We start from the raw sequence: 22,118 nt of genomic DNA, 5'->3' as shown, positions 1-22,118 counted from the left end.
CGATTCCTAAATCAGAAGCAATGTTGATTTTTTTTAATATAAAGTTTATTTTTTAAAAAAAAAAAAAACAGGCATGATAGAGGTTGAAAACTATTTTCTATAAAGCAACATTACATCAGTAAATACATCCATGAATGGTGAGTTCTTAAAACTTAAAAATAAGGTCCCAGCAATGAATCTCCCTTCTGATCAGCAAGCGTGGTTTAGATCACAGCGCCATCTGTGTCCCTATTTAAATACCACATTACATACAGCCAAGAGAAAAGTCACATATTGTACCTAAACAAGCTGCAGCTCCCACCATAGCATAAAGTCCTGGGGTAACACAGTCAGCTCCTGGCCTGCACCAGTTCCGGAAGATGATCCAGTCGTGGTGATGGTAGGCCATCTGCTCCACTCCGATCCCAACTATTCTTCCAGCGATAGCTCCCACAGCCATACTAGGTATGAAGAGTCCTGAAGGGATCTCAAATAACGTAAGCAGAAGTGAAAAGTCAGATTCTCAAAAGGTCAGCTTGACTACATACAATGAAGGCGATTTTAAAGTAATAAATAACTTGTGAATGCATCTCATGCCAAATTTTAATCCACAATCTTTCTGTGGATTAAACCTGTTAGGTTTGTTATATACCGCACTTAAAAAGGATAGCTAGCAGATGGGTTGCAATGTAAGCTTTCAAAACCAGAGCCTACTTCTTCACATGTGGCAAAATATAAATCCAGCCACATGGTAGGGTCACATCGACAGGGAAATGTTACCGGAATGACAAGGGAAATCAGCCATACTTTACCAGCTCCCAGATCTTAATTTTGTCAGAGGTCAATAGCACTGAGAGGGGCCACAGGTAGGGGTGGAACACCCTCCCTTCAGATGTCAAGGAGATAAAGCATTATACAACTTTTAGAAGACACCTGAAGGCAGCCCTTTGTTTTTAATGCTTGATGTTTTTATTATGCTTTTAGATATGCTGTAATCCGCCCAGAGTGGCCGGGGAAACCCAGCCAGATGGGCAGTGTATAATAATAAAAATTATTATTATCACAGCCCTTGGGTTTTAAGTTTTTTTCTTTCTTAGTCTTTTATGATACCCACATATGACTGGATTTATACAACTTCGAGAGTAGTGCCTAAGATTGACATAAAAACATTTCAGCTTTGCCTAATTTCATTCATGAATTTATTCCAAGTTTAGCTATTTTACATTTTCTTTTCTTTTTTTCATACAGCTCAAAACATGCATGCCTTTTCCCTCCTCCCCCTCCTCTTCCTTGTCAGAATCTGATAACAATTCAGGCATGGTGAGCAAGAAAAAATATATCTGTTTAAAACATCTGAAAATGAGCCCCTGTCATTTTGGCATACTTTACAACTTTATTACCGCCCTTTTCTGTATAATTTAGATTGAATTTGAATTACATGTCAAACGCAGCATAAAAATGTTTAACAAGGAGCCTGGCTTTTCACAGGTGAAATCAGGCGGTTCATTCCTGCACCCCTGCTTGTCAAGACCTTTGTGAATTACGCCTTTCCTTGCCTGGTGTGCAATCAAGTCACCAGTCACCAAAGCAATAGCAGGCAGAAGGTGAAATAAAAACATCAGTCACTCCACTTGCTCGCTCCATCCTGGCAAGATATACATTGCATATTTCATAATAAAGCTATTTCTCAAGCCAAGGCAAGTGTTCGTGTGTGTGTAATGAAATTCTTTAGCATCAAAGTCTGAATCCCAGTACCATCTTATTAAAGTCCAGTTAGTACTACAGAGATGAAGTGAGAGAAGCAAGCCCTGTTGAATTCAACAAGGTTTGCTGCCCTGTAAGCAGGGTAGGATTTGCAGCCTTAGATGTCTTCAGTGCGTAGTAGGCTGACAATGTTAGTCTTCCTGAGGACACGGTGGGAGAAGAAACAAAATCTGAATCGGATTTCTCCTATTGCAATTTCAGTGAAATGCAATGTACAAAGTGGGAACTAGCACACCTTCCATGAAATAAGATGTCCCTGTAGAGTGGTACCTCCAGTTACAAACTTAATTAGTTACAGAGGTCCATTTGTAACCTGAAACCATTCTTAACATGAGGCATGCTTTCGCTACGGTAATGGCACGCAACTTCAACTCACATGCCGGGGCAAAGTTCACAACCAGGAGTATCTACTTCCAGGTTAGCAGAGCTCGTAACCCGAAGCATTCGTAAGGAGTTACAAATAGGTAGCCGTGTTGGTCTGACGTAGTCGAAACAAAAAATAAAAAAATTCCTTCCAGTAGCACCTTAAAGACCAACTAAGTTTGTCATTGGTATGAGCTTTCGTGTGCATGCACACTTCTTCAGATATCTGAAGAAGTGTGCATGCACACGAAAGCTCATTTGTAAGGAGGACGGTACGTAAAACGAGGTTCCACTGTATTTGGAGCAAGCACAGATCATGAACTCAGATGTTATTCTCCATGCCAGAATTACAAAATTAGGGGATATTACATTATTTCTACTTCGCTTCCCTCTGCTTCCTTGTAATATGTGAAACCATTTTAATTAGCAGCAGTAAAGGACTAAATTATGAGGCACCTTAGTAACTAACAAGGGCTGAGCAGCTGGATCTCTTTCCTAGAAGGGACGATATACTGCAACATTTTGTTGCAGTGCCCGCTCGTATACAATAACCACCTTACCATTATTAATAAGCATGACTAACAACAAATTAAGAGCATTTATTATTATTATTATTATTATTATTATTTTATAACCCCCCTTTAATACATAGGTTCTGAGGTTGGTATACAACATCACATTAAGATACCACATAGCAGTATAAAACCATAAAATATCTAAACTGAGAAGCCATTGTGCCTTTCTTGATGCTGAATGTTAAGTTCAGCATAAAAGTATATGGCATGCAAGCTTTTGCTGACATAGAAATAGCTAGCTCACTCTAAGTTATGTTCCCAACGCTAGTTTAACCTTTTCATGCTACATGACATGCATATCTTTTCCACCAGTTAAGCTCATATTGAATTCCCAATCTTTTGTGCGTGGAAGTTTTCATCTGTAAAAATTCCTCACCACACCTAGCCAGAATAACAGGAGGTCTTAATTCAGTATTAAGATAAAGGTGATTTTTATAAATAAAGGAAACAATAAAAGATGAGCAGAGGAGAACATATAGCAGGTTTTCATTTAACAAGGTCCGTTTCCATCATAAGAGTTCACGGCCGTGGAATGAATTTTTTGAAATTATACCAGAAAAGTATAGAATGGAAAAATCACTTCAGAAAAGATTCTCCCCTGTGTAGTGTTTTTGAGGGTGAAGAGAGGATCTGGGAAGCTGACATTCTCACTTTGGGTCTGGGTCTGGTAGGCCAGAACAAAAATAGAGAGAGGCAACTATGCTGAGCCAAACAACCATAACACACCACTGGTTTTTGTGTGTGCTTCAAGTTATGTCTAATACTTGCCCTGCAAACCTATACGAGCTAATATGCGAGTTTTGTTTGGAAGCAAGCTCGTGGGACGCACACAAAATGAACTCTAACAACACACACACAAAAATTGGAAGGTCTTGGCACAAGAATCCACAATCGGTCAAATCAAAAAGTTGCCACAATCAGATCATAAAGGGACCTCATGTGCTGTCAGCAGTTTAGGCATTCGGAACAACTCTGTCCAATTGCACATTCTCCCCAGCCTTTGGACACCGTCCAAAACAAAATTAAAATACTTCCAGTGTAGTTTTTGCCAATGGCATGACAAGTTGATTAGGCTGCCATTTAACATTGGTCAGCTAATGCAACAACTTTACTTCCTGTCAGCAGCCCATAAGTTCTTATTTCAATCCAGGGATTTCAGAAAAGCTTAAGGAGCCTAGAGAAGGGGGAAGCTGAGACTTGCCAGAATGCTGCCATGTCAAAAATTCCTTCAACACAAGAAATGGGGAGGTGCCAAGATGCTCATGTTACGCTATTTGTGAATTGGGCTTATACAGTTTATCCCCTTGCATCAGTTAAGAGATGCATCAGTTAAGAGATGGGGGGGGGGAGAGATGTATGTCTCCATGTTCCTCCAGAGGGAAGTACGCCTCACACTTGACTTCCAATTGATTTGACTACCCAGAATGCAATGGTTTCTAAGCTCTATACCAGGCGTCGACGTTTTCTGCCCGTGGGCTGGAGGATTCCCACGGATTATCGTCCGTGGGCTGGACATGGGCCGGACAGGCACAGAAGCAATTTCCGGTGCTGCGCTGCCCATGTCCCAAACACCGGAAATGGCTTCTGCGCATGTCCGCAGCTGCACAGGAGCGATTTCTGTTGCTGGCTGCCCATTTCCAAAATGTCCACAGCGCCAGAAATTGCTTCTGCGGCTGCGTAGACGCGGTTTCCGGCGCCGCTCGGCGAGCCCCCGCGCCATGCTGGTTTACCACAGCGCGCGGGGGACTTGCCAAGCGGCCGGCTCGGTTCATGGGCAGCCCGCGGAATGGATAAATGGCCTCCATGGGCCGGAGGTTGCCGATGCCTGCTCTATACTCTGAACTAGAACAAACTGTGCAAAAGAAAACAATGGTTTCAAAGTGAACATGCAGCATCTTGGTGCACAGTGCCAAAACCGCGGGGGCTTCGCTCCTGCACTGCTGGGAGTTAAGTCATGGTCTGTCTTAGCATTACATCTAAACCACTTTAAAAATAAAAAATAAAAATGGGAGACCAGATTGCCACAAAATTGACACAGACACTGCAACTTACCTTCATACCAAAGGTAAATATTGTGATGATGATTTTAAAAACGAGAGCCAGGGCTAGTTGCCACATAGCCATGTACACTCCAATCCCAGCCGGTCTGTCAGGAATATCATCCACAGGCCTCGTCATATTGGGGTCGTTTATGTAGTCGCAGAGCTGCGAGGACTCCAGAGCGCCGCAGTCGTTGAACAGTTCTGAGATGAGCTCGCTGGTGCTCCTGCGAGTGTACGGATTGGGGAAAGCAATGATGGCAGTGATGGCCGTCACCACGATGACCTCTAAGACTGGGTACTTTCCAAGCTTGGTGGTTTTGCGCCTCCTGCACCAGGCAATGTTGCATCGGATGAAAAGCGTCCCCCACAAACCTCCAAAAACTCCCAGCAAAATGAAGGGGAAAAGTTCGGCCATGTACCAAGGCGTGTGGTACTCCACATAAAACAGAACCAGGCGGCTGTTTCCGAACGGATTGATGGATCTCAGGGTAAAAGCGGCAACGAGGGCAGCAAAAAAGGATCTCCAGAGAGTCTTCAGGGGAAAATAATAACTCACCTGAGAGAAAATAGAATCAATCAATAACATAATCATAGCTGCCAAGTTATCCCTTTTTTTAAGGGATTTTCCCTTATGCTGAATAGGCTTCCTCGCGAGAAAAGGGAAAACTTGGCAGCTATGTTATTAATCAGCATTAAGTTACACAGTGCATTTTAAAACATGCTCATCTCCATTACTTTCAAAGGTACAGTCGTACCTTGGAAGTTGAACAGAATTCATTCTGCAAGTCCGTTCAACTTCCAAAACCAAAACGCAGCTTCTGATTGGCTGCAGAAAGCTCCTGCAGCCAATTGGAAGCTGCGGAAGCCACGTCAGATGCTCAGTTTCCAAAAATAGTTTGCAAACCGGAACACTCACTTCTGGGTTTTGCAATGTTTGGGAGCCAAAATGTTTGGGAACTAAGCTGCTCAACTTCCAAGGTACTTCCCTGAGATTTGTGGGGGAAAGGGTGCAATGTCTCTGTCACACAAATCTGTAAAAAAAAATCCCCCCACCCAGACTCTGGGAGAGGACAACAGAGTGCCATGGGGAAGAAAAACTGTGCTGTATTAATTTTGAGGTATCCATGTAGATTTATGCAAATACGTCGCGGAGGGGAATCAGCTCTTTCCCCAGACTTTGGGGGAAGTGAACCAGAAGTGGCAGCTGTACTAGAGTAGCAGTGGCAGCCTACCCATCTGCTAAATAGGAAACTAGGAGGGTCACTACTCACAAGTTTAGTTTCTGAGAGATTTTTAGCAGACCGCTAGCCCCCTCACAGAGCTATAATTCCCGGAGCACTTTAACAACCAACCAATCCCCCTTCCTAGCAAATTATGAGAATTGTAGCTCTGTGCAAGGAATAAGCTCCTCCTTACAACTCACAGCACCCTTAACAAGCCACAGTTCCCAGGTTACTTTGGTCTGGTACGGATGTGGCCTGTGGGCTTCTGCATAGCCCAAGTTGCTTCTTACCTCTTCTAGGCTAAAAAGGACACCACCGATTGGTGCTCCAAAGGCAACAGAGACACCGGCGGCAGCAGCAGCCGAAAGCACCTAAGCATGGAAATAATGACACACACACACGCAAGTTAAAGAGTCTGTGGAAAATACACATAAGTTTACGAGGTGAGGCAAGGAAATTGCAAAGCCCGACGTTACCTCTCGTCTCTTTCCCTCGTTCTTGCTGTACTTGGAGAAGAGGCTGCTGAAAAAGTTGCCACAGCAACAAGCCACATGCACCAGCGGCCCTTCTTTGCCAAGGCTGAGTCCGGAAGACACCACCAGAACCAAAGTTACTGTTTTGATTAAGAGGGTCCACTTGCCCAGGTAGCCCCTTATAATGAAACCGCTCAAGATGGTCTTTATCTGAAAGGCAGGAAGAACAAAAGTGTTAGGGCAGCTCTAGATTTTGTGAAGCTGATGCTAATTTTGAAGAGTTTTTTTTTTTTAATCTGAAGGCTTGTGAAAGCTAAGTCTCTAAAAATACAAATCAGATGCCACCAAAAGTTTCTTCATTTTTACTCCCAATTCCATCTCCTTTAGCCGACCCCCCCCCCATGTCTTTTTCAAACCTTCACTCTAAACCTCCCTCAAGCATTGGAAATTATTCCCACCCCCTGTTTTGAAATGCCTGTCAATCCAAAAAGAAAGCAAAAAACTTACCTCTGGAATTCCAGAGCCGCAGGCGTAGGGAGCAAAAACCCGGACAAGGGAGACAGCCAGGAAAGCAAACAATAGAGCCCACAAAATGTAAAGAAAATAATTTAGAATGTAAGCGCTTGCACCCTAGAGAGGAGGAAAGAGAGAGAGAGAAACCAAGAACAAACAACTGTTAAACCAATCCAACAAGTGCTATGTTTCTGCTAGCTGCTATATAAATAAGAGACACTTTGGGGCTAGGTTTCTTCCCTGAATTTAATGACAGGGCTATTGCAGCAAAGAAAGCCCACTACTTATGCAAGGGTTGCATTCTGGGGATCACGCCTGGAGCCAAAATCACATATACCAGTAGTCAAAACACACTAGGTACAATGGCAGGTGGGATTGTCAAAGGATGCACACTCCTTTTCTATTTTTTATTTCTTTGCCAAGCACGTAAAGCTGAATGTGTGCAAGTTAGATGCACGTAAGTTGAGGGCTTACTGTATTTATTACACAGTCACCGATCTCCTCCAAAGGCAGCAGCCAATGGCTGGCCAGAAAGCAAGGCTTTGCCCTCCTGGAGGGGCCACGAATTGACTCTTTTGAAAAACCCTTTTGGGTGGGAAAACAGGCCCCAATATCCCACCGGCTGAGGGGAATTCTCTTTGAGGGGCAAGCAAACGTGTGTGCCCAGGCTAGTGTGGATGGTGGCCAAGAGCAAGGGGCCGCAACCGTCACCCACTGGGAAAGCGCTCAGCGGCCATTATTACATAGTCACTGAGTTCCTCCAAATAACCCATTTATTCAGCCACCATCCCAATTTGCTTGCACATAGCTTAGGCAGTATGTACTAAGCATTCCTTCTGATTTGTTTATGGCAGGCATCCCCAAACTGCAGCCCTCCAGATGTTTTGGCCTACAACTCCCATGATCCCTAGCTAACAGGACCAGTGGTCGGGGAAGATGGGAATTGTAGTCCAAAACATCTGGAGGGCCGAAGTTTGGGGATGCCTGGTTTATGGGGTGGTTGTATGACAATGAGCATACATTCCAATTTGCTTGTGGGGTGTTTATACATCTTTCTATTGATAATTCGTGCACCCCACACTTTTCAATGCAATTTCCCATCACTTTCCTAGCTGCAAAAAGTCTATTTGTTTTTTTCCTAAGTATTTTCTGTGCTGGAGTGACACCTGAATTTGCAGTTGCACTTGTATCCCTTCAGCCACATAGCGACAGGCTGGAGACGCCCAGCGTTTCTCCAACAGTACAAATATCTGCTTTTTGACTGCAGTTCTGCACACACTTAAGCAGGATCCAGCACTGCAGAACTCAGGGAGACCTACATCGGGGTTAAGTTGTCGCAGAACTGGGCTACGTGTTATCTGTGCGGCACCCACAGGAAAGCAATTCATACAGAAAATGCAGATGGGGGTAGGAAACACTAAACTCTTTATAAATACAGTACAGTGCATAGCAGCCACAACTATACTGCAAACCATAGTTAAACAGATGCTAAACCACTGTGGGAGCTGGCGCAACATTTGGAAAATATTCATTAACTGCCCAAGAGGGAAAATTGCTCAACACATGTAGAAAAGGGTCTGTCCTATAATGCCTAAAAAGCAAGGGTTATGCAGGACAAATGAACACAGATACAGGCAGTCAGGAGGGAAACTTGAATTGTCACCCATCCCCCCCCACACACAGAGTCAATAGTGTTTTTCTTTTTTTAAGATAATGCATAGGTGGAAGTAAGTAGATGTAAGTAACTCTCAGTATGAATACTGTTGGACTACAACTCCCATCGGCCCCAGCCAGAATTCCCTTCTGGTCATGAGAGTTAGAGTCATGCAACCATCCGGTGGCACCACATTGAATACCCCTGAATTAACCCCTTACTGTCAAGAGGCGAAGGTTGTGCTAAGAGCCACAGTTTAGTGGAAGAGCATTTGCCTTGAGGGCAGAAGCTCTCTGGTTCAATCACTGCCCATACGGAGTGGGAAAGACTCCGACCTGAAATCTTGGACACCGGCTGCCATTCAGTGTAGACATTACTTAGCAAAATGGACCGACCAACCTGGATAGCTCAACTGGTTAGAGCAGGGTGCTGATAATGCCAAGGTTGCAAGTTTGATTCCCCATATTGGACAGCTGCGTATTCCTGAATTGCAATTCTATAATTCTATTCTATGAATGTTCCCAGCTCAGGATATGGCCGTTTCCTGTGGTCCGTACACCGGATAAGGGAGGATTCAGCTAACAGCTCATCTAATAGCTGGGTCGTTAACCCCTTGTTAAATCACATGGAATCAATGTGAAGCTCCTTGTACATGAATAAGAATGGCATTTCACCATAGGATGGCTCCAAATGCTTTACTGCTGCAAAAGCTAAATAGGGATTACCGCTCAGCAGGCATGGCCCACACCTCCCACTAGTCCCTTTGTCTTACCTATTTGCACAGGACAATTATTAATTGGGGGCTCTTCCCACCAATTTTGACAGCTGGATTTGCTTATCCCCAGCTAAAGAAAATATTAATGGCATCTCTGTTTTGACACTTACTGAAGCTGTGAGTAATCCTTATTGCCACAGCTGAAGAGCATTTGTTTAAATTTCCCCATGCACGTCTTCCCATAGAGCTTTAAACAAGAGCCAGCTATGGCAATAATCATTACTCCTTTACAGGATGGGCTTTGTTTGCAAATCAAGGTCCATACCAGTGTGAATAGCCTTGAAAATTTGGTTCTCAAAATACTTGGAAGAGAACCTCTTTGTCCTCTCGATGTAGCTAAACTGTTGCTGGGCTTGGTTCCTACCACTCCTACCCCTTAAATCACAGATATAAGAACTTAAAAGATATATTTTAGAGAAAGGCTACGAAGGCTGCGTGTTTTCGACAAACCTAAATCTGGTGGAACTGGTTTGAGAATATGCATTCTCTGCTCTGGAAATGAATGTTTTGTGGTGTGGAGAATGTGTGTACCCAGATCTCTCATGCTCAGAATGTTACATATGTCTTAAGCCTGCCGTAAGTCCGACCGAGATAAAAGAAGACCTATGTTTCCACCCATGCTTTGAGCCTCAGCTTTCCCCATAAGTATCTGAATGCCCCTAAAGTACTTTCATTTCCTTTCATCAGTCTAAATCAAACCATGGGTATTACTAGGCTCATCCTTCCTCCAAGGAGCTTACAGCAGAATTTTGGCCTCAAGCCCGTGAGGTGTAAGTTGAGAGGCAATGGCTTGACTTGGCCAGAAAGAAAATAATGCTTTAGGGTTACATCATGCATTAGCTTTAGGGCTGTGTATTCCCAACTCCCTTCTCTGGTATGGCAGCGAGAAGACCTCAAGCTTCCACTTCCATTTTTAGTTACAGGTAGGTAGCCGTGTTGGTCTGAGTCGAAGCAAAATAAAAAAATTCCTTCAGTAGCACCTTAAAGACCAACTAAGTTTATATTTTGGTATGAGCTTTAAGGTGCTACTGAAGGAATTTTTTTATTTTACTTCCATTTTTAATTAACTGAATTTTGGTGTCTGTACCCTAGGTTTTGGTTAGCCTATGGTTTACTGAAACAAGCAAAGACTGCTCACAGTTCTGAAAAAGCACTCAATTTCAGTTAGTAAAGAACAAAAGCAAAAGTTTTCAATCTTCTCACAGCCAGTCCAGGTAAGGGAGAGGGGGTACACAAACCATTGTTTACTGTTGTCCTAACACAGCCGGTTTAGTTGCCCAATGGCTGAGCCGAATACTATACCGCCTCTCGTATTTAGTAACTACAGGACAGATCTGTGACAAAATAGTAATGAGGTAATTGACTTACAGGTGACATAGCTTCTGGCACCCATTCACCTCCCAAGGACAGTTTTGATATGGAAACTGGGACGTAATTGGTCTTGGACTGTCAAAGCTGTAGGCTGCACTGGACCAATGTTGCAAGCAAGAGTGGGGAACCTGTGTTTCTGGTCTGCAGCTCCTAGTATGACCACTAGCAGATCAGCCTTGGGCTGATAGAGTCTGACAACTTTTGGAGAGTCACATGTTTCCCATCCCTGCCTTAGTGTTTTGTGGGCTTACATGGCGTAGCCAGGGTTTTTGTTAGGGGGCAGAACTGACCTGATTGGTTGGTTAGTTAAGTATTTCTATTGTTTTACTTGAGGGGGGGCAGCTGATCCCCTGCCCACCCACCCTGGCTACATCCATGTGGGCTTAGCAAGTACTGTTATGCAGAAGGAAAAACAGAAGGAACACAGGATACGGTGGCTGTCTGATTTGCTTCAGTATTTTTATACACCAGGCATCTGCTATAGAGGTGTTCTCTCTCTCTCTCTCTCTCTCTCTCACACACACACACACACACACACACACACGCACAATAATTAAGACAATTCTGACAGGTGTCAGAATTCATAACTGCAGTGTGACAAACATCTCTGAAGCCACGAAAAGGCATGAAACCTCAGGGTAAAATGGTGTTGCAAAAATATCCATCTATATCCATGTCTTCAATCTGTCAAATTCCATTAGCTATGACAAGCAGAATTCATCAGGCGCAGATAAGGAAGAGTCTGAAAATATTACATTCGAGACACTGCCCTTTAAGGATTTGCCTACATAAAGCTAATAATTTTCCATTCGTTGTGGGAACGTTTCATAAAAGCCACTGGAGGATATAAAGTTTGTACAATAGCAATTAGAAAGGGAGACGGCCATATTTCAGTGGTGGAGAGCACATGTTCTGCATGCAGAGAGTTCCAAGGTTAATCCCTGGTGTTTTCAGGTAGGCTGGGAAAGGCTGCCATTCAAATCTTTGGAGAGTCTCTGTTGGTGAGCACAGGACATGCTTAGCAAAATGGACTAATGGACAAAGGCAGCTTTATATGTTATTGTGGTTCCGCCAAGCATTAGGCATGTACATATAGGAAAGAGGAGAGTGATTCGAATAATGCTCTTAAGCACCCTGTAACTCCATTCTCATGAGAGCCAGCACCGTACCATGGCTATAGTGCTGGAGTCCTGTATTTTAATGAGTTGAATTACAATTTAATCTATGTGGAATATGATTATTATGTTGGTTGCAGATGAAAGACGGCATCGTCTCAGCTGCTGTGCTTATGAGCAAAACTTTGCACATCTTCAAGTCATAGAAGCAGGTACAGTGAGTGGCACACTCCCTCTCCTGTGAATTTCAGGCAATTTGCAGGCTCCATATTGTTTTGAACTAACTTGCCTTGGTCCTAATTAGATAAGGCTTCAATGACAAAGCACACCTTCTCCCTCCTCCAGCAAACCAATAGTCTCTTCAGGGCTCCTTTCAAGTTTAGTAGAACCCATTTTAATGAGAGTTCCTTGCTAAAATATTAACTGTGCAGGGAAGAACAGTGAAAATTATATGAAAGGTGTAGACATACCTCGGACTGGTTAACTAGAAGTTCAGACCACTTTTGCCACTGCGGACATTTGTCTCTGTCCTCAAAAGAAGTTTCGTTAAATGTCCAGCAACACTGCTCATGGCTGTACCAGAATGCGGATAAACAGACACCTTCCTTCAGATCTGTCATCCAGTCCACCGCCAAATCGATAACGCCAGCTAATGTTCCTGGCAAGGGGGGTGTGAACAGACATTAATACACAAAGTATATGTCTAAGGAAAAAACCCAGACATCTGAATGTAAGAGAAATGAATGTGGTTCTCACAGAAATAAATATGAGTCCATCCATAAACAGGTGGCATTCACAGTCAACTCTATGTTGAATCACCACCCTGTGGTGACCAAAATAAGAGTTTATCCCACTCTCCGACTGTATCTGTAATTTATGACTCCCAAGTTTTGTAATTTATCCCTATCTGTAATTTATGACTCCCAAAATTGTCTCAGGGCTGCAGGGCCATTTCAAGAACACGTGTCCTTAAAACGCACATTAGGGGGTTGAGAGAGACCTGGGAAAACAGAAGATAAAGGGAAGTTCTCTTTTACCTTCCTGTAGGATTTACTGTGCAATGTTTCCTTTTAAATGCCATCTGCTTTTCTTGGCTCGGCACAGAGAATTTCTAAACAACAGGCTCCCCTAATCGCACACAAGCAAGCTCATTCGGCCAGACAAGAGTATGTTTGCAGCGCAAGTAAATATGTTCTCGTCTAGACTACTCCATGTGCCAATAAAATCAATGGGGTTGAAATCGAGGTCAAAACTGGTGGTGGGGCTACTGTGCAGGTCTCATGCCAGGATCAGGCCACCAGATGAACAAGCAAGCATCTTGTGTGCTTATTAGTCTCAATATTCTCTCTCTCTCTTAAAATAGGAAAACATTCTTTTAAAAAAGATTTAGGGGATGTCATTTACATTGTGAAGACCAGAAGGTATAATTTACCTACACTATACAACTAAAATGTACAATGGCTTTTGTTTTTTGCACACATCTGATCTGATAGCTTTTTCAAATTACAGTACATAGTACAACAGCGACATCCAGTGGTAGCTAAAGAATCATGCAGTACTGGGACTGTGTTGCAATAGCTTTATGCAGACCAATCCAAAAATTACAAAGCAGTAATTTGCCAAATATGTTCTCCAACACTGTACAGTATAGGCTTTTCCGTTCACCATAGCACTGAAAACAGTTAAATGTATGCACTCTTAGATCTGTATAGACACTGGTAATGAAGGGCAAACTTGTTTCATATGTACACCAAAGTTCTGTTCACATGCAAAAGCCCTTCCTGGGCAAACTATTTTAATTTAGGGATTTATTTATTTGCTTTTCTTTACATTTTTTCAGTCATCACAGTACTATGAAGATATATGGCCTATTAACTGATAGTAAGCCAAAACACCAGTTAGTAACAGAGTTGCCAATAAGCTGGCAAATGCCTGAAAATAAAAGAGCTATAAAATCACCTGGCTCGGGCGATTTTTTTTTACATACTTCTAATTCCTCCTCACCATTTATGGCTTCACCTAAAATGTTCCCAGCAATTAAGCCTGGCGATAGTTGAAATTTTTGTAAAATCTTATTTGGTCTACATTTGGAACAGAAATCTAAGTCTTTGGCATTTGAAAAATAAAAGCATAGATAAAGGGGATGCATATAATCCATTCAGGGAGTTACAGGTTCGATTCCACATTTCCAGTGATACAACGTCCCTTTTATTAATGCCTATTTTTGTAGCATAAATTTAGTCAAGGCCAAGAAATGGGCATATTAGTGTCAACAAAAGAAGAGCTTATCAAAGCATTTCCCCTCACAGGAATATTTTCACAGAGAAAGCCTATTTCTGGCTAATAAAAAAAAAAATCTAGGTCAATGTTCAGCATGCGATTTTACATACATGTCCCAAAGCATGAAGCATAGCTACATCTTCCCTTCGGCATGCTGAAATGTTAGGGATCGCACACATAAACTCAATTTATGCAGATGCCCTCATAGGGAAGCTGAGAATGTCTACATTGGTCAACATAGCGTAAGACTTTCTTGAAAGTACCTGCCAGCAGTCCTATAAGAAGCATCACAACCCATCCCGACCAGGCATCTAGTAAACTTTTGATGAACTCCCATATTGACTCCTTGCTTTTGTTTGTAATCTGGAAGGGGGAAAAAACAGTGTTTAGTTGAAAGACATGCAATTTTTATATAGTACGGTTCTAAATAACCAAGAAGCCCAACAGAAAAAAACAACAACATGTGTATGCTTTGATCGCATAATATTTGCATTTGTTTACAATGCAAATTTATATACAGGATTTGCATGGAGTACAGTTAAAGCAGAGTGTCGGTTCACATAATTGCATGAACAAGCTAGGATTCCCTGACGAAATTTGGACACTGATATTTGATAGTCTGTCTTGCTGTAAGGCAAAAGGTGCTCATTTTCTCCTAGGTCTGTCCCTTAACAGACAACCACATAATGCAGCACATTATGTAACCTCGGGTTACAAACGCTTCAGGTTGCAGTCTCCGCTAACCCAGAAATAGGGTTAAGAACTTTGCTTCAGGATGAGAACAGAAATCGTGCTCCGGCAGCGCGGCGGCAGCAGGAGGCCCCATTAGCTAAAGTGGTACCTCAGGTTAAGAACAGTTTTAGGTTAAGAACGGACCTCCAGAATGAATTAAGTTCTTAACCAGAGGTACCACTGTATACGTTATTTTGAAAGAATAATTTAAGCATTGAGAAAGACAGGGATCGCCAACATGGTAATTCCTTATGTTGTTGGGATTCCAACCTCCATCAATCCCAGCCAACATGGCCTATATTCAGGGATGGTGGGTGAGGTATAAATAATGAAATTATCACCATCATCAGAGCAGAAACATTCAGAGAGCACCATGTTGACTATCCCTGCAGTAGTCCAAAGATTCATATTCCTCCAGAAGTGGATTTTGAAATATGCCTTGTCTCTGATGGCAAGTTCCTTCAACCTTTTCTCAAAGTATTACTTCAGTCGTTTTGATTTCTTTATTTCGTAACATTTTATACACGTGATTGTAATAAAATCTAAAAGTGGTTTATGAAGAGGTCAGACCTATCGAGTTGGGTGTGTAGGGGTTAATAATATACCACTTTAGTTATATGAAATGCTCCCTGCTTTTGAAATATTTTTCCCCCTTACCTTTCTATGCCTGTCTGTGTCACGTGACTTCTCCCTCAACCAATCAATGGTATGAAAGTCTTCATATGTCCCAACATCAGGGAAAGGTTCATCCAAGAAATCCATCAAATTTCCAGGCCCATTCATGTTTCCAGCATTAACCATATTAGTACCTGTAAGGAAAATAGTGGAACAAGTTCCATGGCTCAAAATACGTACAGAAATTTACTCCTCAGGTACCTCTCCCTGTCATTCCCACCAAACCAGGCAAACAGAGAACATTATAGAATTGAAGAAAAGGACTGATCAATACTAGAAAAATAACTTAAAATCTATTTCCTTTGTTACTCCTGGCAATGACCAAGTCAACGATCCCAGGTGAGTCACTGACACACAGTTGGTTGGATCCCAGTGTTCTTGTCCAGAGCACAATTTGAAACTCCACCTTGAAGAATCACTCTCCCACTGTACAACAGATTTTAGTTTGTTAATGACCTAATGAAAGGTGGGTACTGAGCAGACATAACCAACATAAAATGAAGGATCCAAAGAATTATGCAACTAGTTCCACATGCTCAGGGGAGATCTAGAATTGTGTTTCTCGCAGAGCAGTTCCCTGTGGCACACAACAAAACCTCTTTTGTGATGGGGGGGGGAAATATACACTTGTAGCATCACATACAAATGTGAAAAAGTGGGGTGGGGAATCTACTGAGCATGCCTAAAATGTTGTTGTTGTTGTTTAGTCGTTTAGTCGTGTCCGACTCTTCGTGACCCCATGGACCATAGCACGCCAGGCACTCCTGTCTTCATGGATCAATGCCTTGTCGTGGCGAAGGGGCTTGAATAACTCAGAGGAGCTATGAGCTATGCCATGCAGGGCCACCCAAGATGGACAGGTCATAGTGGAGAGTTTTGACTAAACGTGATCCACCTGGAGAAGGAACTGGCAAGCTACTCCAGTATCCCTGTCAAGAAAACTCCATGGACAAAGACAACAGGCATGCCTAAAATAGCCCTCTGTATTCCGACCTTTGCTTTTGAGCAATATTTTCTTTATAAGCATGTCTCTGCCCTTTGATAATTGATTATGCTGCAGTCCATAGTATCTTCAATCAGTTTCTCACTCCTACAAGTAACTTTGCACACAAGCATTTTACTCACATTAGCAGACGATTTGTGCATGTGCTCTCCCTTCTCTTCTGCACTCTCTAAAATCACAAGTTGCAGATTTCCATTTAATGGAAGGCAAACAGCAATCTCGAATCTGTTGCTTTGATCTTATACTACTTATCAAAGTAGAAAACCCATGTGATCAACTGCTTGGCAAACTAGGCCATATATTGATTATTGGAACCGACTCACTGACCAGCATGGGAGATGTGAGCCCACAAGCGTGAATTCCAACAAAGTCAATCTGTTCCAGAGGGTTGAAGGATCTACAAGGGCATGAATGGGAATGAAAGGAGACTTTTAAAGTCATTTATGTGCTTCAGAGTATATTGGGCAAATCTGTAATGAGCATGTTCAAAAATATGTTTTTATTATTATTCTTAAACAGCTCAGGACCTCAATATCTCAGTGACTGCCTCTGTCCATATGAACCAACCCAGACCCTGCAATCATCACCTGAGGCCCTTCTTTGTATTCCAGAAGACCACAGTGCAGCAACATGAGGATGTGCCTTTTCTGTGGTGGCTCCCCAATTGTGGAATGCTTTCCCCAGGGAGGTTCGCCTGACGCCTTCATTGCATATCTTTAGGCACCAGGCAAAAACATTCCTCTTCTCCCATGCCTTAATTAAACAATCTATGGCTTTTAAACTGGGGGGTATTGTTTTTGTTTATTACTATGTTATATTTTTGTGTTGTAAACCATCCTGTGATCCTCGGGCAGTAGAGAAATTTAATTTAAAAAAATATATTCTTAGGGATTGTTCAGATTTCACCTTTTTGTGAACAATGACAATGGCCATACTTAGAAGTGATCGTAATGTTGGTGCTGGTGGGCTCTTGATACCCTCATGCAACCCAATTAAGTTTCTACATCTAAAAATCTATTTCTAAGTTCGATATTTCGTTGCTGTTTGGTTGACACTGAAATTGAGTACACCGCCCAGGCTAAGTAGCACCTTCTGGGTGGCTAGACTGGGCACTTCACTTCATTTGAGCTCATTATTGCCACTGTTTTCAAAACTAAAGAACCTGTTCATCAGTCTTTACCCGATAAGAAAAATTTGGCTGAAAGAATGAATGTATTTTAGGATTTGGTGCCTTCCAGATGCATTCAACTATACCTCACAGCAGGCCCAGCCACCATAGCTATGCAGACTGGGGGTGATGGTTATGGGATGGGAGCTGTAGTCTATAATATATGGAGGGCACCAGTTCTACAAAAGGCTGTGCTAGAGCTTCAAAGAAATTCTGCATATCCAGTCTGGCTGGAGTTCAGCTGAGCTAGTAGCAACCTGAAAAGTTGGTGAGGTTTCAAAGCTATCGGCTTATAAGCTTCCTGTGACGTTGACTGCCTAGGAACTCAACTCCATGCTCACACCCAACTTTCTCAAACTACAGCTGCAGACACATTCCACACACCCTGGTCAGGAAACCCAAAGATTTCCACAACCCAGTTGTGTTGTAGAACAGGCTTAGAATGAGTTTGAAGTTGTTCTTTACTACTAGCTGCATCCAAGAATGCCATTTTGGATCAGCTGGAAATGGGGAGCAAGATCCAGCAAGTCCAGTAATTCAGAAGAAAATATCCAAAGATAAAAATAATACATTCTAGAACATCTTTAAGTCCTAAGATGTCCACCCAGCTGTGAAAAAAGGCAAACTGAACGGAACGAAAATGAAAATAAAACTACCGGCATCATAACAATATTATACAAATGTACGATAAGACTACTTTTGGAATACAGTGGACAGTTGTGGCCACCTCACTTCAAAAAGGATATTGTAGAGCTGGGCAAGTTTCAGAAAATAACAACCAAAGCGATCAAAGAGCTGGAGCAAATCCACTCTCAAGAGAGGTTAAAACATTCGAGGCTTTTTAGTTTAGAATAAAAAGTAGAGTGAGGGAGGACACAATAGAGGTTGATAAAATTATGTATGCTGTAGAGAAAGTGGACAGGGATATCTTTTTTTCAGACTCTCATAATACTAGAACCTGGGGACATCCAAGGTGACAGTGAATGTTAGAAGGCTCCGGCCTGCCAACACGATTTATCTGCACAGCACATAGTGAAAACCATGGCGTTTTCTCCCACAAAATATAGTGATGGCCTCTAGCTTGGATGGTTTTAAAGGCCAATTAGACAAATTCATGGCGGCTATAGCTACTAATCATGATATCTATGTTCTACCACCACTGTTGAAGGCAATATGCCAGTCAGTGGGAAAGATCTGCTGCTGCACTGAGAACCTGCTTGTGGAGTCCCCACAGGTATCTGGTTAGCCTATCAGAACAGGGTTAGGTAAGCCTTTGGTGGGATCCAGCCAGGCTCATCTTATGTTGGGGGGGGGATGGCTTTCTAGGAAGATATAAAATTGCCTTATATTGGACCATCTCAGATGGTCCCTATGTGCAGAATTTCCCTACGTGCAGATGCTGGAGATTGAACCGAATTTCCCTACGTGCATAAACTGGGGATTGAACCGAATTTCCCTACGTGCATATGCTGGGGATTGAACCGAATTTCCCTACGTGCATATGCTGGGGATTGAACCGAATTTCCCTACGTGCATTTGCTGGGGATTGAACCGAAGCCTTCTGTATGCAAGGCATGCCTTTCCCAGACTTCTTTCTTCTAGCGCTTCTGAAGAGGCCAGACCTTAACAAATATATAGAGAACTGTTTTCTTATCAGACTTGGTTATGTTTCACAGAACAATCCTAAGCGGAATCATGGCGGAGCAGAGCAGCAGATCCATTGCCACATCATGTGGTTGTCCGAGGACACCCTCTAGTCCATTTTAGTTCAGACCCCACACCTTTTACAAACTTAGGAGCCCAACCCATAAATACAAGTTAAAATCAAAAACACTAAAAGCACAGAAAAAGTGTGTGAGGATCACCTCAGGAGGCCAAAGGCATGTCAAAAAAACCGAAGGCCTGCAGAAACATGAAGGTGCTCTAATATTAAGAATAGCAGAGGGGGCTTTCTTGATACTTCTATCATCCTCATGGGTGCAAGGAATGACACCCTGTGAGAGGGCTTCTCCTATGGAACTCCAACCTCAGAGAGGTGCATCTAAACACCATCATTCATCTTCTGTCATATGCTAAAGATGCATCTGGTTATCCTGGCCTTTGACAGTTAAGAGGTAGTTTTATGGGATGCACATCATCCGGTTTGTTACTTTTACCTATTCTGTGCCGCTTCTGTTTGGAATTCTTTTACTTGATTATTTTTTTTAAAAAATGTATAAACAGTTTCCCCTGTTGTTTATAATTGTATGGTTTTATTGTTGCAACCCACACTTATTCTCACACCTTATGGTGAAGGGCATGAAGGAAATCTTAGAAATAAACACGAAAATATATTTGGTCTGATAAATGGTCCTCTCTCAGAAGGGGGAGGTACATACACTAAGAATGTATCCCAGGGAGTTGTGATGGGTGTGTGTGTATGTGTGTGCGTGTGCGTGTGTGGCTGTAATTGTGTTTTAATTTTGGTTTTTTTATGGGATGGCATTCAATTTCATTGTACTATGTACAATGACAATAAAGTATCTATTATAATCTAGTCTAAAATTAGCATTGTTTCTGTTGTGCTTTACAAGCATTTATTTAAAACACTTCTGCACTGCTTAACATTATTGAGTTTTGAAGAGGTGTACCAAGAGATAAAATCGTAGGATAACAAAGCAGGATAGAACAATACATACAATAGAATTCAATTTCTTCCTTCTCCACAGTGAAGTGACTAAATATACAACCCATCATCAGTGATCAAGAAATGCAAGGTGCTTTATTTGCTATGGATGTGGGAAGGCAACTAAGCTAGCGTAATAACACACGGTTGAAATAATTTCAGGAGTAGGCTGGTACAGAGCAGAAGGGCCTGTTGTGTATACACACTACCCGTAGCAATACTTTTTAACAGGGGATTTGGAAGGAGTATGGAATGGATGTGGTTATAAGAAGGATCTGTTTCTGCTGTCTAGGCCCAGGTTAATGTAAGATCTGAGTTTCAGCATTAAGGAAAAAGGAGTGGGTTCTCACTTTTCTGTCAGGGCTTTCAGGGTCCAGATGACAGCAATTTGGTTACTGGACAACGAAAATGGATTCTATGCGCCCTAACTGTGGCCAAGAAACAGGTACTGATGAAATGGAAGAATAAAGATTTGGTTCCATTTAATCAATGGATCGACAACATGACCACACTTGCAACATATGAACGGGTTGCCAATAGAAACAGACTTTGGATAAACATATTGACATTTAGAATGAGTTTTTATAGCATTTGGCGGGTTATTAATAATCATATGTATTAGGACAAAAATAGTACTTATAATAATTATTAATATGAACAAATGACAGCAATTAGGGTATTTGCTAGTGACACAGTACATGTGAGGATATTAAATTCCCAGGAGAATGGTTAGCATGAAAACTCTTCAGTGATAAAAAGCATGCAACACCAAAGAACTGCGTGCTTTTTAACCATGAGTCATCCTTTTTTGTTCAGGCAGAGACATATTTCACCATGCCCTGACAGAAACTGAAAACTGTTCCAGTGTTGCATTCTTATACTGCTCTTTTATATTTGACCCTTTCCAACAACTGCCATCACTCTATCTGGATAATTAATCCATTCCCAAAACATCTCCAAATACCTTAGTAATATAAAAGGCATAACTCTCACATAAACTGAAAATGCAGGGCAATAATGTACTCATAGCTACAGAGGAATTAAAAAGAAAAAAAGAAATTATATTTCTTTTTTTCCCTATCCAGTATGACAAGGAAGTCATTCAGCTGTAGCAGATAAGCACGCCCACCCACTCCCAAAGAATCTCTGTGCATGGCTTAAAACTGGGTGTTAATTCCCCACAAACAAAAATAACTAGAATTCACAAGCAGAGTGAATTACAGTACGCTAGAAATTTGATGAATAGCACTTCCCTTAAAAGCACGGGAAAATTTACACTGTACAGTAATGCAAATGCTGACATCAATATGCTATAAAGGCTGCACAGCTGCGTTGGTAATACAATCGCTCCCCTCCTGCCAACCTAATGAAATTGTACCACCTTGTTCATTTAAAAAAAAAAAATCTGTTAAAACACCGGCAACGGATTGCCTCCTTCAGCTTAAAAAATGCCCCATCTGAGAACACAGCTCCTGAACTCTCCAAACGGAAGATCTGGAGAGCAAGCAAACAGCCTTTGCACCTGCCAGCACAGACCGTGCCAGGTTTTTTATTTACAAAAAAAGGAAACCTGCTCGACAGAGGTTGATTTCAAAACAAAGCCAGAAGGTCAAAAGCCCAGTAAGTCGTGTTAATGGAGGGTGTTCTCCTCTTACCTGCAATGCAACATCATTTAGTTCAGCCCCCAAATTCCTGACACCATCCTTTCTTTCCGGCTATGGCTGCAAAGGCAGTGATGTCATATGGAG

General features: G+C 42.2%; 1 protein-coding gene across 1 annotated transcript in view; it reads right to left on the bottom strand.

The window, feature by feature from the left end:
* The window catches only part of CLCN4 (chloride voltage-gated channel 4), a 34,519-nt gene extending 12,401 nt beyond the window's left edge, over positions 1-22,118 (bottom strand). The window contains exons 1-9 of the mRNA XM_035115114.2: positions 22,026-22,118; positions 15,517-15,668; positions 14,391-14,490; positions 12,318-12,505; positions 6,927-7,049; positions 6,423-6,629; positions 6,237-6,317; positions 4,734-5,279; positions 280-466 (exon numbers count right to left, since the gene is read on the bottom strand). Of these exons, the coding sequence (XP_034971005.2) occupies positions 280-466; positions 4,734-5,279; positions 6,237-6,317; positions 6,423-6,629; positions 6,927-7,049; positions 12,318-12,505; positions 14,391-14,490; positions 15,517-15,660 (1,576 nt within the window). The 5' untranslated portion in view covers positions 15,661-15,668; positions 22,026-22,118. The remainder of the gene's footprint in view (positions 1-279; positions 467-4,733; positions 5,280-6,236; positions 6,318-6,422; positions 6,630-6,926; positions 7,050-12,317; positions 12,506-14,390; positions 14,491-15,516; positions 15,669-22,025) is intronic.

Source organism: Zootoca vivipara, chromosome 4 (genome assembly GCF_963506605.1).
Source record: "Zootoca vivipara chromosome 4, rZooViv1.1, whole genome shotgun sequence".
In the NCBI taxonomy this organism is placed as follows: Eukaryota; Metazoa; Chordata; class Lepidosauria; order Squamata; family Lacertidae; genus Zootoca; species Zootoca vivipara.
Note: the sequence above shows the minus strand (reverse complement) of the source record. Positions and strands in the feature narration are given on the sequence as shown.